Genomic DNA, 16733 nt, shown 5'->3' on the forward strand with positions numbered 1-16733 from the left:
GTTCTTTGTCTCCCACGGATCTATTCATAAGAGCTCCTGCACCAGACCACCACAACAAAATGGTGTTGCAGAAAAAAAAAAAAAAAACAAACACCTCCTTGAGGTATCTCGCGGGATGATGTTACATATGAATGTTCCAAAAAGGTTTTGGGTGGATGCTATACTTGTAGCTGCTTATGTCATCAATCGCATGCCCTCCAAAGTGCTGAACTACATGGCCCCTCATCAGTTATTGTATCCTCAGTCCCCTTTATTTTCCATTCCCATGAGAGTCTTTGGTTGACGTGCCTTTGTCCATGATTTGTCTCCATCTCGAGGTAAGTTAGACCCTCGGTCCATTCCTTGTATCTTTCTAGGGTATCCCTCCTCTCAAAAAGGGTATCGGTGCTTTGATCCCATTAGTTATAAGTTTTTTGTGTCTATGAATGTGTCCTTCTTTGAGTCTGAGCCATTCTTCCCTGCTTCTCCTCAGGGGGAGAGTAGTAGTGTGGAAGAGGAGAAGCAGGTTTAGGCCCGCAAAGTCTCTCTTCCTTCTATTCCGGACCTTACTCCCCTTCATGTCTTCCAACGTACATGTCATAGAGATCAGCAATGTGACAGAGGTGTGGAGCAGCCAAACATTGAGCAACCGACACCGTTAGACTCCCAGGAGTTTAGTCCAATCCCTGTTGCACCTATTGATACCCTTGCTCCTATTGTGGATGACCTTAACATTCCCATTGCTCAACGAAAGGGAGTCATGTCATGCACTACCAAACACCCCATTACCCATTTTGTCTCCTATGATCACATTTCCCCCTCATACCGAGCCTTCCTATCTGCAGTTGATTGCATCCCTGTTCCCATAAACGTTGCAGAAGCCTTAAAATGCCCCGAATGGACAGATGCCATGAAGGAGGAGATTAATGCTCTTCACAAAAATCAAACTTGGGAATTGGTGGATCTTCCAAACGGGAAAGACCCCGTGGGGTGTAAATGGGTGTTTACGGTTAAACACAAGGCAGACGGAACTGTTGAAAGGTACAAAGCAAGATTAGTAGCCAAAGAGTACACATAAGTGTACGAGGTTGACTATGATGAGACTTTTGCTCCAATAGCTAAGATGAACTCAATTAGGGTTCTCCTGTCATTAGCTGCTAATCTTGACTGGGAATTGCATCAACTGGACATAAAGAATGCTTTTCTGAATGGTGACTTAGAGGAGGAAGTATACATGGTTCAACCCCCTGGATTCTGTGCCAAGGGAAGTGAAAATAAGGTGTGCAAGTTGTGAAAGTCTCTTTATGGCTTAAAACAATCTCCCAGAGCTTGGTTCAGTAAGTTTCACATGGCAGTTCAGCAAATGGGCTTCAAACAATGTCAGTTTGGTCATACACTCTTTGTGAAGAGATGTCAGGAACAGGTTGTTGTATTGATCATAACAGAAATTCACTGAATGTCCGTCCCTACCACAGTGGGTACACTTCCTACTAGATTTACCTTTTCCTTTACCACGGCCTCCCCCTGAGTCACGACCACCACCATGGCCAAATACGGAACCACCATGACCTCCTCGAGAAGCATGTCCTCCCTTTCTAGTACCATGTCCGCCTCCTCTGGCTATCACAAATTCCGATCTTTCAGACGGTGTGGGATTTTTTGTAGATCCCAAAGAAATCCTGCAAAGCCGTGCAAAAACTTCCTCAAGTGTAGGAAGAGTAGAGCCTCCCAATATTTGGGCCCTAACTGGTTCATACTCTGATTTCAACCCTAGTAAGAACCTAGTGGCATCTAATTGCTCCCTCTATTGTTGTTGAACCTTAACATCTAGAGTGAGGGGATGACAGACATTGAGTTCATTTCTGAGGTTCTTCATACTGGCATAGTACTCTTCTAGGGTTTTATTCCCTTGTTGTAGATCGAAATACTCATAACAGAGCTGATATACCCTTGTAGTATTATCCTGTCCAGAATAAAGCTTCTTGGCATGTTCCCATATGTCCTTAGTTGTATCTAAGAACATAAAGTTGGCACCTATTTTGGATTCCTTACTGTTCCATAACCATGTCATGATTTGGGCATCTTCCTGTGGCTGTTCCCAGTCATTAAACCCTAGAGAGTCAATTGATGGTTTATCTTCCTTCACGTGTTTCACTTTCCTTTTTGCCTTGAGGAAAACTTGCACTGATTTGGCCCATGGCACATAATTCTCACCATTAAGTTTAATGGAAGTCATCTGCACACCAGATAGTTGGAGGGGATCATCACACCCAGTTTCTGATCACTAGAACCATCTCCCGTTGCTGCCATTATGTCCCTGACTGCTATCTCTAATGCTGAACTCTCAGTCACCAACCAAATACTGCTGTCAAGGCAACACTACAGCACACTAACACTCAGGTTAAGAACTGGATGTTTTAACCAGATTCGGCTACCATCCAGATTAGAACATTGATGAAAGCTACTAGGCTGGGGTATTCGGCCACTTCTTCCAGCACAGTTTCTTTTTTTTTTTTTTTTTTTTTCTGTTCACACCACTACTAACATCCCAGAAATAGTAGTCACCATGGCAGAAATGTAACAACTCGAGCAACCACACACAAAACCTCTTGAAATTGTTCAGTAGAGGGTAAACACCACAAACACCACCACACGACTAGGGCTGTCACACATGGTGACAGCAGTATTAGGCCGATATCCTAGGGCTGCCTCACCTTCCCAATACTTGTAATAGGGATTGTGGCAGTCCTAAAAAAATAATAACAGATGCTGCAGCTATTCAGATTGTGTACCTCAGATCCGCAGCCCAGAGAAGAAGAAAAAAGGAGAGAGAACTTTAAGTCGCATCCTTCTTCTCCTTCGTTTATGGCTCTGATACCATGTTTTAACAGCTGTGTTTAAGCAGTTCGAACCAGTAGAGAGTAAGGGAGAAGGAAGAAGAAGAAGAACAGTCGAATCTGATAGCTAAACCCTATCAGTCGACCATAATGTAGATTAGTCTCTAACTAATTGTACAATGGCTAAATTGCCCCCAGTTAAGTATGGGACAGGAAGTCTCTATTAGAACTGCCACATAAGCACATAACTTAAATAAAATGACTAATCTACCCTTATTCGGCTAGTTCTAACGGTCATGCTTATATATATATTTTTTTAATGCTATTTATTTTATCAAAAAATTGTGCCTTGCTTCAGCTGAGCACACACCTCACCTTTCACCTTAGACGTTAGAAGGCCCCTGTGCCTTTCTTGTGCCTCTTGCTTTTAAAACATTGAGTTCACTCCCCACTTTTGTATAATAGTTGATACTGATGCTGCTGCTTTATAACAGGCTGACATGACCATCATCAATCCTTTCTCTTGGTCTATGATTCCTCTGCATGACTGGTATGTATGGATAAGGGAAAAGATATGCAACTTGTAATTTATTAATGGTGTTTGCCACTCCTTAATTGGGTGAATTGATGTTTCTATCTGTAACTACGGTGCTCCCTGTTCTTTGGGTTTGATTATGTGCTTTTTAACGGTTTTTTGGTAATAACATGTGATTGAGAAATTCCATTACATTTATTCCTTGTAGGATCATGACTTATCAGTTTTGGTTTGAGATCATTTTCGCAGCTTTAGATGATAAGAGAATTCTGGTATGAATTAGTTTTTGATTCTACATCATTTCTGGCATGCTTAACAAGCAGCGACTATATGCATGAAAAAGTAACTTTGCTTGCTGTTCAAAATAATGTTTTACGCCCTTCTTACTGTATTTAAGATTATTTTACATGTCAAAACATTGGGAAGCTGATTTTTTCATCAAACTTCAATTGGCCATCGGTATCATGAGTATTATTTACCTGCTTTACCCCTCTCCCCTCTCTTGCTGCTTAGCTTGGTGATGGTTAAAGCACTCTCTATTTTCATAGATCTGGTGGTAGGCAGGAGGCCATGTAGCTACTTGTTTTTTGGGCTACCATGCTCATTTTCAATTTGGCTTCTGTATCATCTTGAATTGGAATTCAACATGCTCCATACGGAGTAATAAAAGGATGTGCCAGTGTGTGCATTGGTGTTAGGTTGAAGAAGAAAAAGAAGTTTCAAAGCAGGGAGTAAAGAAGAGAAGGAAGAGAGAACCAAATGAATAGGAAAATAGAAAAAGACATGGGTCTGCACCCACTCAACTATTACTTATTACAATGTAAGAAGAGACAAAAATAACTCTTTCTACACTAAACTTGCTAAACATATTTTGTAGCTTAGCCTTGGTTACTCATTTGACCAAAAAGTTTCCAAGTTTATCATTTGTTCATACAAAAGGCATGCAAACCTCTTGGGAATACTTTTTCTCTAATGAAATGTCCATCAACCTTAATATGTTTGGTTAAATCATGTTGACCAGGATTATGAGCAGTATTGATGGCTGCCTTGTAACAAGAGTCTTATACGGTCATCAACGGTCACTTCAAGCTCAGCTAACAAGAATTTCAACCATAACTCTGAGATACCACAAGTCCATGAGCCATAGCTCCAGTGTTTTAAAAGCGCAAAGGGTATTTTGTGCTCGAGGCGAAAGGTGTGCACCTAAAAAATGCAGATAAAAGCAAAATGTGTAAAGAATTCAATAATAAATTAAGAAAATATTATAAATAGAATTAATTTAAAAATGGAAATTTTAATTTTAAATTAAATATTTTAAAAAGCCTACTAGCTCAAACTAAAGTACATAAACATAATATATAAAACATATTCAGAACGAAAATGTAAAAAAATATATGTATATCAAACATAACATATAAAACATATTCAAGCATATCAAAATTTCAATTGCTTTTCTTTCTCAATTGCATTATTTCAAAGTGCTAACAGGATGCTGAACATCTTTCATTCTTAAATCTACAAGTTGCCTTTGTACCAACTACCAAGCCTCTTGAGGTAAGCCCAAACAAGTTCATGTTAGGGTCTTAAATTCTTAATCCCTACAAAAAATGGTTTTATAATTTTAATTATCTTTTAAAAAATGTCTTGTATTAAGAAGAATAAATGAACAACATTAGCAGAAAGAAGGCTCTTGGAGCTTCAAAAATCACAAAATTTAACAAACGTGCATGCCTGAGCCGAGACACAAGGCACACCAGGTGCGTGCCTTTTCAAAGAGGCTGCCCTGGGCCTAGGTGAGGCACAAACCTTGAAATGTGCCTCACCTGTGTGCCTTAAATCACTGCATAGTTCTAAATTCTACTTAAGCACTTGTTTGAGCTACAACATTTTGTTTCTTACTCCAGGTCACAAGATTCCCACCAACCAATATGCAATAACTAGAAGCAGATCTTTGATTATCTTGAGAACCTGCCCAATTTAGCATCGGTATAGGATTCCACCTTGAAGTGCCCTACAAAAGACCTCTTCTTGTTAAAGATTTCAAATATCTCAATACCTATTCAGCTGTCTTGGGATGATGAATTCTTAGAACATGAATATACATACATACATACATATGCATGTGTGCATGTTTACCACAACCTTAATCCCACCCAACAATTATGGCTGATTCATTCTATCCTGATAGGCTTATCAGGGATGGCCCATATTCACACACACACACACACATGCGTGTGTGCCATGGGATGACCCATTTGACCCAGATGGTTGACCTGCTGACCTGCGACCTGGAGGAAAAAATGGTTCAGCCTCTGGGTCAGGTTTTAAAAACTTCTCTAGACTGTCGTTCCTGAGTTTCTTCTATTTTTCTGGTGGGGTATCTTGGTTTCCCTCTACCACCCACAAGTATCCAGGACTGAGACCACTCAAGTTGGTTCCATTAAACTTAAAATGGTAATCTGGAGAATAGGACATAATTCATCCTATTTTGTTATTGTACCTAGTTTCTTTGGAAATACTAAATTTCTGTTGGTCGTTTTTATCTGCAGCATTTCCAGCCTTGTTTATTGCATGCGTACTGAAAATATTGATTCTGTCATGTGCAATGGCCAGTGGATCATGAAGGATCAGAAGATCTTAAATGTAAATGAGGTATCACATAGTAGCTTATTTTGATCTGGTAAATCAGTCTGCAAGTGAATGCTGATACTATAAGAATGCTTCTTTGTGTTATCTGGTTTTGTGATTTTGAATTCTGTTTTTCTTCATTCCCTCAGAAAGTTCTTTTTTTTTTTAAAACAAAAGGGGAAAGTGATGTTGTATTAACAGATGGAGAGGGCCCTTCACACAAAAGATACTTAGGTTACTGTTTTAAAACCATATACCATAGTATTTATGTACAAAATCCTTTTTCCAAATGATTCTTTGCCATCATCTACTTTAAATAAGTTTGTTGTGACCTGAAAATTCTTTGGTTACATGAATCCTGCTCTGCCATCCACTCTGTTCAGTGTTATATCCATTGTTCAATATTGGGCACTCAAAACATTATTTACTGCTTTAATCCATGCCATGTTTAGCCTGTCCCTAGCTGTAATAGGCATTTCAGCTTGCAACAGATCACTTCTTCTTACTGGCACTATAGATGATTTTCTCTACACCATACAATATTGCTGGTCGTGTATCCATTTTATAAAATTTTCCTTTTAGCCTAGGTGGTATTCTCCTATTGTAAAGAACTATACCTGCACCTTTCCCCATCCTACTTATTTTTAAAACCTCTTGTTTCTAGGGTAGCTGTCTATAAACCTAATTTTGCATTTAATCCCTCCCTAGTTTTATCAATTAATTCTTAAAATTAGAAAGATTTTAACAACTATTCTTAAATTATTTGTTTAAGTAAAATTAATCTTATTTTCTGAAAATCCAAATGGAGTTGTTGATTATATGGCATATATGCCTAGAATCAACAAATCCAAATTTTCTTATTTCCTGCAAAAGTGTAGCTAGCTATATTTTCTATACCTCAATATTGTTTCAAATTGATTTTGGAGAAAAGGCATAAAATTTCTCAGATATTTTTCTTAAATTTGGAGTATTACAAATTGGAGATTCAATGTTTATTTGAAAATTTTAAATATTATGGAAACATAGAGAAACTTGGAAATTTTTTAATCCAGAAGTCTTCATTTTTCCCTTGGGAGAAATAGGTATGGTTCCAGGAATTTTCTTTATGCTCTGAAGAAACTTAACCTTGGTTACAAAATAATTTCTGACATAGCCATCTTAAACTGAATGCTTACTTTGGTTGATCAGTTATCTATTCAAGGTTCACTATGTCATGCATGACATCTAAGCTTGAGGCCTTTATAAACTCCAATATCTCGATAAGATCATTTTAAATCACTTTTTGTAGTTACAAAATCCTCAAGAAGTTGAGAAAAATAATATTAATTTAAAAATAACCATGTGAGATTGGAGAGAATTCATAGCTTATTGCAGCATCAGAACAATGGAATGCAACTTAATTTCTGGATTACAATTGCACTAGTACTTCAAATCAGGAAAAAAAAAACAACCATATCATCCATTCCCTTTTTTTTCTGTTCTAGAGTTTCAGTAACATCAGAGTAGCATATGAGATTTGAGAGTACGTTACTATCATATTAGCTGTTATAATTCAGGTCTGCCTTAGAGTTCGGCCTGACTGAGTTCAGTTATGTAGAAGAAGAAAAAGTGATAAAGAAAGAGAGAAAGAGAGAAAGACAGAAAGAGAGAATTCCAGTTCAAACTGAAAGAGTCAACTTAATTCTCTCAGTCGGCCAATAAGTATTTATATTATTATTAAAACATGACTAAAATACCTATGTGCCCTTACTTAAGTTAAGAGCACATGTTTCAACACAACATTACAGATCAGCAACATCAATCAAGGTATAAAGACAAAAATACCCCTACGCTAACACTCCCCCTCAAGCTGGTGAGTATATATCATATACTCCCAGCTCGTTACATATGTAGTCCACTCTTCCCCGACTCAAGCCTTTTGTAAATAAGTCAGCCTACTGATTTCCTATATTAACATGTGTAGTGTCTAGCTCTCCATTCAGCACCTTTTCCCTCACAAAGTGACAGTCAACCTCAATGTGCTTGGCTCTTTCATGAAACATTGGATTAGAGGAGATATGAACTGCAACCTGATTATCACAATAGAGCTTCATTGGAGTGTTAATGTTGTACCCTACTTCCTGTAGAAGGTTCCTTAGCCACACTAATTCACAAGCGGTATGCGCCATAGCCCTATATTCTGCTTCTGCACTACTTCTTGCCACAACCGTCTGCTTCTTACTTTTCCATGTCACCAGGTTACCTCCCAGAAACTTGCAATAGCCTGTAGTAGACCGCCTATCAAACATAGAATCGGCCCAATCAGCATCAGAATACCCTTCTATTTCAAGTTTTCCCCCACTCTTGTATATCAGACCGCGACCCGGGGCCCCTTTTAGATACTTCACAATTCTCAGAACCGCATTCCAATGAGGAATCAGAGGTTTTTGCATGAACTGGCTTACCACACTAACTGCAAATGAGATGTCTGGTCTGGTAATGGTTAGGTAGTTCAGTTTGCCCACAAGTCGCCGGTATCTGCCAGGGTTTTCAAATACTTCACCCATATCACTGCTTAGCTTGGTATTTGTGTCCATGGGTGTCTCAACTGGTTTGGCACCCAACAAGCTTGTTTCTTCCAGCAAATCAAGCACATACTTTCTCTGGCACAGGTTAATCCCATACTTGGATCTCGCTACCTCTATCCCCAAGAAGTATTTCAGTTTACCCAGATCCTTTGTTTGAAAGTGGTCCTGCAGATAAGTCTTCAGCCTGTCAATACCAATGTTATCATTCCCAGTAATAACAATATCATCTACATACACCACCAACAGTATTTTTCCTCCCGGAGAGTCATGACTAAATACAGAATGGTCAACTTTGCACTGTTTCATGCCAAACTTCTTTACCACCTCACTGAACCTACCAAACCATGCTCGAGGAGACTGTTTAAGCCCATATATAGCCTTCCTTAGTCTACACACCTTACCATCCTCCCCCTGAGCAACAAACCCTGGAGGTTGCTCCATGTAGACCTCCTCGAGTAAGTCACCATGCAAAAAGGCATTCTTGATATCAAGCTGATATAGTGGCCACTCATACATGGCTGCAAGAGAGATCACAACACGAATTGACCCTATCTTAGCAACCGGTGAGAAGGTCTCTGTGTAGTCAATGCCATAGGTTTGGGAGTACCCTTTTGCAACTAATCGCGCTTTCAAGCGTTCAACACTACCACCAGGCAGATACTTAACCGTATAAACCCACTTACAACCAACAGCTTGCTTCCCAAGAGGAAGAGTAGTGAGGTCCCAAGTATGATTATGATGAAGGGCTGAGAGTTCTTCTTCCATGGCACGGCACCACCCTGGAGAGGTAAGGGCGTCCTGGACATCTTTAGGAACAATAATTGATGATAACAAGGTAACAAACTGGTGATAGGAAGTGGAAAGGTGAGTAAGAGAAACATAACTAGAAATGGGATGAAGGGTGCAAGTACGTTTACCTTTCCGTAAAGCAATGGGTAGATCAATCTCAGATGCTAAGTGGGGGTTTGGTGCCGGATCCATCAATGGAGATGTAGCCGGAGGAGTAGTAGCTAGTGCACGTGGGTGATGTGTATACACATGACGGATAGGTGGGCGTTCAACAGGTGGTGGCACCGGAGGCAAGGATTTGGTCACGATTGGAACAAAGGGAGGAGGATCGACAACGGGAAGTGGAAGAGGAGGAGGTGATGAGGAGGAAGAAGCATCACCAGACCCCAAAAAGAACGGAGTAGACTCAAAGAAACTGACATCAGCACACACAAAGGACCGTCGAGAACCAGGACGGTAACACCTATATCTTTTCTGGGTTCGAGAATAGCCAAGGAATATGCACTTGAGAGAACGGGCATCAAACTTGTCGTTCCCGAGACCCAGATTATGGACAAAACAGACACACCCAAAAACTCTCAGTGTAAGAGGGAACAAAGACAAAGTGGGAAACAAGACCTGAAACGGAGACTAACCATCAAGGATGAACATGGGCATCCGATTAATTAGAAAACAAGAGGTAAGCATTGCATCACTCCAAAAAGGTTTGGGGACATGCATGTGATGCATTAGGGATCTTGCTGTTTCAAGGAGATGGTGATTCTTTCTCTCAGCCACCCCGTTTTGTTGTGGGATGTAGGTACACGAGGTCTGATGTATAATGCTGTGGTGGTCCAGGTATTCCTGAAATGATGAGGATAAATATTCGTGGCCATTATCAGAACGAAAAACTTTGATGTGGGTACCAAATTGGTTACGAATTTCAGCATAAAATTTTTGAAAAATGGTAAACAATTCACTTCTTTCTTTCATTAAATAGAGCCATGTCATCCTTGAAAAATCATCTACAAAAATGACAAATTATCTGTATCCATTATATGACATTACTTTATAAGGACCCCAAACATCTGAATGAACTAAAGAAAAAGGACTCGACACACAGTTATCAACCCTAGAACTAAAGGGAACACAATGGTGTTTCCCAAACTGACACGACTCACAATCCAAAACAGAAAGCTGACTCAAGGACGGAACCAATGACTTCAAGATTTTGAGCGACGGATGACCAAATCGGTAGTGCCACTGGAGAGGAGAAAGAGATGATTGGAGAGCTATTGAAGTTCTACCACCACCATCGTCAAGATAATACAGTCCACTTGCTTCATTCCCTCCACCAATCTTCATCCCCGTCTTGAGATCCTGAAAGACACACATAGAAGGATAAAAGGTAATGGAACAATTAAGTGATTTGGTCAGCTTACTAACAGACATAAGGTTAAAAGGCAATTTAGGAACATATAGAACTGATGAGAGGGATACAGGATCTAGGTCAACATTACCAACACCACAAACTGAGGATGTGGAACCATAAGCAATGGTGACAGATTGTGATGTTGAGCAATGAGATAAGGAGGAAAACATACCTGGAGTTCCAGTCATGTGATCGGAGGCTCCAGAGTCAATGATCCAGGGATTGGGTGTAGATGCCAGACAAGTCATACCTGAGTGAGCAAAAGTCGTCGTGTTCTGCTGTGATTGGATAAACCTCTCATATTCATCACGGGAAACACTTACCATCTCCTTCATGGGACCATCTGTGGATGTAGGAGGCAACTAGTCAGATGAATGATTCTCCTGTCTAAAGCTGGAACTTGAGTCACCGGTCGCGGCATGTAAATCATAACAATAGTTGATGGTATGTCCATCCATACCACAATGAGTGCACTTCCTCGGGCCTGAGCTACGTCCTCTACCACGGGCTCCCCCTGAATCTTTGCTTCTAGTACGACCACCACCACGATTATAAGTAGACCCACCATTGCCACTTCGGCCATATGCAGAACCACTACCACCACCACGGCCAGACTGAGCTCCCCGAGCTCCACCTCTACCACCACGGCCTCCCGATGCAGCAAAGGCAGATCTATATGAGATATTAGAGTTCTCAGTAGATCCGATATAAATCCTTCAAAGTCGAGCAAATACCTCTTCTAGGGACGGAAGAGCTTATCCCCTTAATATCTGAGCCTGTACTGGTTCATATTCAGACTTTAGTCCCACCAAAAATCTAGTCACATCAAGCTGCTCTCTCTGTTGTTGCTGAATCTTGACATCAGAAGTGAGAGGATGATAGACATTCAACTCATTACATATGTTCCTCATGTTGGCATAGTACTCCTCAAGACTCTGATTGCCCTGTTGCAGATTAAAGTACTCTTGATAAAGCTGATAAACTTTGGTTGTATTGTCCTGCCCCGAGTACAATTTCTTCGCATGACCCCACACATCTTTGGCAGTATCAAGGAACATGAAGTTCACACTAATCCTGGGTTCCATACTGTTCCACAACCATGTGATGATCTGAGCGTCCTCTTGCTCCCAGTCTTCATACTCGTGAGAGTCAAAGGAGGGTTTCTCCTCTCTGATGTGTTTTACCTTCTTCTTTGCCTTCAAAAAGACTTCAACGGATTTAGCCCAAGGCACATAATTCTCTCCATTTAACTTAATAGAGGTCATCTGAACATTCAGGTAGTCTGTAGATCACACTAGGTTTATAATCATTATTGTCTCCCATTATGTTATCACGAATTCTGCACACTTGCTGAATTCTATTATCACTGAGATCTGCACACTACACACCACTAGGTCACACCTGTCACACTGATTGCAGCACTAGTTGTTGCTAGAATGTGTGCTCTTTACACCACAAACCCTAGATCACAACTGTCACACTGATTTCAGCACTTGTTGCTGCTGAAAAGTGTGCTCACACCACAAACCCTACTCCTACAACTACCTGAAATCTCACCACTATATGATCATATCTCTTCCTTATCGCTGAAGTAACACCCATGTGAGCAGGAGAGCAGTCCACACACAACAGCCGCTTCACACACAACAGCCACACACAACAGCCACTGCCCACCCAGTTCGGCCCTCTATTCTTCCTCTACTAGGAGAGGGCGATCTCAGAAATCACAGCAACCGACCACATACGACCTGATTGGAGGCATAGAGACTTCCAAGGGAAGAGGGCGATCACTCCTTTTCAGCCCTTTCCCTTATCTCCAATTGAACACAGAAAAAAGAGGAAAACCTTAGATAGGGTGCACAGAGAATGAACCCTAGGCAAGCAGAAATCTAGGCAGATTTAACCTAGCTCTGATACCATGTTATAATTCAGGTCTGCCTTAGAGTTCGGCCTGACTGAGTTCAATTATGTAGAAGAAGAAAAAGTGATAGAGAAAGAGAGAAAGAGAGGAGAGAATTCTGGTTCGAACTGAAAGAGTCAACTTCTCCCAATCGGCCAGTAAGTATTTATATTATTATTAAAACATGACTGAAAAGACCTATGTGCCCTTACTTAAGTTAAGAGCACATGTTTCAACACAACATTATAGATCAGCAACATCAATCAAGGTATAAAGACAGAAATACCCATACGCGAACATTAGCGCAGTCTCCTAAAATCCTGGTAAGGCTCAACTTATAGAGTACGTTAGTATTATCAGAGAGTACAGTAATCTACCTAACTTTAGCTTCGGCCATCAAGCTCACAACCTCCTTGACCTAATCTCTAAAAGACAAAGCCGTAAACAATTCAATTCAGCCACTTAAGCTTTTACCAAATGGCCCTAAATCATTAATAATATATAACATCCTGGATATGTAGAAACACATGTGCATTTCAGCTTCTTCCAGGAGAATCAGTGGATTAGCATCTTGGTTGTGCCAATCGAGTCATCATGTTGTGGGAATGAAATGACTGGTGTCTCCCTCCCCTCTCCCTTTTCTTTTTGTGTGTGATGGATCTGAAATTGAGTATGCAACCTGTAAGGTTGAGGCAAAAGAATTAAAATCATGATTTTGTTGTTAGGGAATTTCTTTTCACCAGTGTGGCATCGATGACAGTTTATACCTCTCCTTTTTATGATCTATTTGCAGTTTTGAAAATATAAACCATTTCCAAGAACTCTTGTTTTTTTTTTTTTTTCTCATTGTTGAATATGAATTGAGATAAAATTATCAGTGTTTAAAATGTATTGCATATGTTCAGTCTCTTTTAATTTTATGCCTCTCCTTATTTTAAGTTTTGATGGCACTAAAATTACTGTGGTTCTGAACTTGGCTATACTTCGTTGCGAAATGATCAGGAAGAAATTATTTCCATGGCAAAGCAAGCTTCTGGTGCACTTCTGAAAAGGGCAGGCATTAGAATTCCAGACAGAATGAATGTCCTATAACATTCTTCTAAGCAAATTTTCACAGAATTTGTTTCTTGAAATCTATTATTATCCAAGCCCGGATCTCCTGAAAGCAAAAACTGCGCTAATCTCTGAGACCATGGCATCCAGCCGCACATGGGGAATATCTCCCATACATGTATATTAAATTCATGGGGAGACCTTCCCGATGTACTGCTGGATGCCGTGCTCTCGAAGTGTTACAGTTCTACCTTTCAGGAAATCCCGTCTATTATTATCTTTTATCCAAGAGAGTCAGTTGACTAATCCAGATTTTTGTGGGGGTTGCCCGTGTAAGTTATGTATTTGAGCAAAGTACTCTGAAAAAAGTTGTTGTCCATTTCCTTTTCTCAAGCTTTCTGTTCTCATGTTAAGCAGGTGGCAACATCTTTTGAAGTCTATATTTATACATATCCAAACGAAATTACGATGTATTGGCCTTTCTTTTTTTTTTTTCCTTAAGTAAACGATGTGTTAGCCCATACCATGGCATATAATACTTGTATATCTAAAGAGAAATGTTTGTACATGCATAATCCTTCACCTTGGATGAGACTTTTTTATTAAACTAACAAAGCAGACATCATCTGAATTGTACGCCTGCTGGATGTCTGAAATAAATAATAAACATGTTCTGCGTAAGCTTGATTTATTCCACTCACCTGTTATACATATACATCATGTTTGGTACACTGGTGTTGTAACTAGATCATATGGCTATGGTCTTTTCTCATATCCTAGGAATTGATTGGTCTGTTCAGTTGCTTTTGTAATTTATTTATTAGCCACAAAGAAAACGTGCAAATGGTGCCAAGGAAAAGTTTACATCTCAATGATTCCATACCATGTATAAGCATGAACTCTTTATTGTGTGAATCTGGGAATCCTGAATTGGACCTAAATGAACAATTGCACGTCTTCCATCTGCAATTTGGAGGGTTTTGATTACAGGTTAACAGTTTGGTGTGAAACTGCGAGAGCTTGCAATTCTTTTTTTCTTTTGTTTCTTCAGCCTCCTTTCATTTCGACACTCTAGTTCTAGTCTTCTAGGAATGGGTTATGGAGGTGACAATTCTTATGTTTTGTGAATTTTGTATCTCTAGAATTGACTGTAGCTAAGTTCAGATTACCAGATATGCTAAAAGATAAGATCCTACAAGCATTGATTAGTAAAGAGCCTTTATCCAATGGCAATAATGGGGTTTGAGTTTTTTTTTTCAAAATAAAACCACCTCAGCATCATTGATGATTATGAATATGTACATGAGCTTGGATAGTCGAATTACATGTATTAGTAAGTTAGTAACTTGCACTTACATGCGAAATAAGCAAACAGTTGGGCCAACTTGATAGACTATATATTTATAACCAAACTAGGATTGATACGTAGAAAGTAGATTGCGAGTGGATCTCCAGTATATCTGCTCCATCCAAGATGTTGGCCTAGCATTACTAGCAAAAAGGTTAACTATGGGGCTGTCAGTCAGCATACATTATTATACTGTCTTTAGTAAGTGCTGAGGCTGCTTCAAGACCACCGAGTAAGGCTCGTAGCTCTGCATCATGGCCCAGTAGGTTCTACCATGTGCATGTGTGTGTCCATTCCTGGGGTGCAGAAAGTAGGGGTGCAACTTGGGCGGGTTCAATTCAAGCTCAAACCGGCCCAGCCCAAAATTTTATACGGACTGGGCTTGGATTTTTGGTTCCAGGGCTGGGTTCAGGCCCAAGAAATCGGATTTTTTTATTTTTGTGAAGGGTTCGGGCCTAATCCTTAGGTAGTCCAAACCCACCCCGAGCCCAATCCAACTATATTTATATGTATATAAATGTTATTTTTGCATACACACACAGACATACAAAATATCATATTTCATTCAACTATGAAACTTGTATGAATAAAGAGTAGTGGTAATAGTACCAAGTAAGAAGTGGTAACAGTACCAAACAAGAATACAAGTTTCTAGAAGAAACAAAATATTTACAGGGGATAAAGGAGAAAATGAAGAAATTTCTGCAACAAACAAAAGGTAAGAAATAAATAATTGCATTTCCAACCACCAAAAGAGAGGGATAAATGCAGTAGTGATTCATCAATAACTTTAACCATCCAAAACCATAACTATCAGAACTTTAACAAGCTGAAACTAACTAGAATTTTAAAAGTCTAGAATCATAACCGCCATAATTGTTATCACCAAAATTGGAACTGGATAGAAGTTTCACCACCTGGAAAAAGTAACCACCAAAAGTGGAATCAATAGGAATATTAATCACTCGGAACTGAGATTACTGAAACCGTTATTGCCAGAAGTGGAATCAACTGGAACTTTAACCATCCGAATTGAGATTGTCGTAACTGGATCCACCCGAAACTGTAAGTGCTTGTGAAGGAAAATAAGGAAACAATCACCAGCGATGAATCAAAGTAGCAATTAAGGCCACCGCCCAATACTCCGCCACTTGTACTAAAATCCCTACAAAAAAGAACAAAAGACAAAACCAGGGAAAAGAAAAAGGAGAATAAACAAAAGAGAGTGGATGATTGGATCGAGTTAATCAAGAAGAAGAGAGAGGAGTGAGAAAAAGGGAGAATGAAAGAAGAAAACTGAAAAGAAAGGGATATAGTGGGAAGAAAATGAACAACTGAAATGGACAGAATAGAAAAACTCGAGAACAACCCCAAGATGGAGACTCTCTCTGAGAAGAAAGAGAGAGAGAAAGAGAGAGAGAGAGTGAGACTCTTCGAGTGACTATCAAATATAGAGACATAGACAATTACACCTCACTGCCTATTTTGCATATATATATATATATATATATATATATATATGGAGAGAGAGAGAGAGAGAGAGAGAGAGGGTTCATTGACCAACCCGAGCCCGGCCCATGCCTGAGCCCAATCTGTATACATAAATTACAATGTAAGTTGGGCTTGACCTTAGAGTCGGGTCTTAAGCCCAAATTTTAGGGTCAAGCCTGGATTGACTATAAACCC

The 16733-nt window shown here is 39.7% G+C and overlaps 1 protein-coding gene across 10 annotated transcripts in view; it reads left to right on the top strand.

The window, feature by feature from the left end:
* LOC148853451 (uncharacterized) overlaps positions 1 to 14267 on the top strand; it is a 50998-nt gene extending 36731 nt beyond the window's left edge. For 3 of the 10 annotated variants that reach the window (XM_088985682.1, XM_088985684.1, XM_088985685.1), the window contains exons 9-12: positions 3311 to 3366; positions 4373 to 4546; positions 5901 to 6003; positions 13649 to 14267. In XM_088985682.1, coding sequence (XP_088841808.1) covers positions 3311 to 3366; positions 4373 to 4546; positions 5901 to 6003; positions 13649 to 13738 — 423 coding nt within the window. In that variant the 3' untranslated portion in view covers positions 13739 to 14267. Of the gene's footprint in view, positions 1 to 3310; positions 3367 to 3559; positions 3624 to 4372; positions 4547 to 5900; positions 6005 to 13648 lie in introns of those variants that run through there. The other 7 variants (XM_088985686.1, XM_088985688.1, XR_016113176.1 and 4 more) reach the window with 6 other exon arrangements.
* The last annotated feature ends 2466 nt before the right edge of the window (positions 14268 to 16733 follow it).

The sequence above is a fragment of the Nelumbo lutea genome, chromosome 4 (assembly GCF_056320005.1).
Source record: "Nelumbo lutea isolate HS-2025 chromosome 4, American lotus-T2T, whole genome shotgun sequence".
Taxonomy (NCBI): Eukaryota; Viridiplantae; Streptophyta; class Magnoliopsida; order Proteales; family Nelumbonaceae; genus Nelumbo; species Nelumbo lutea.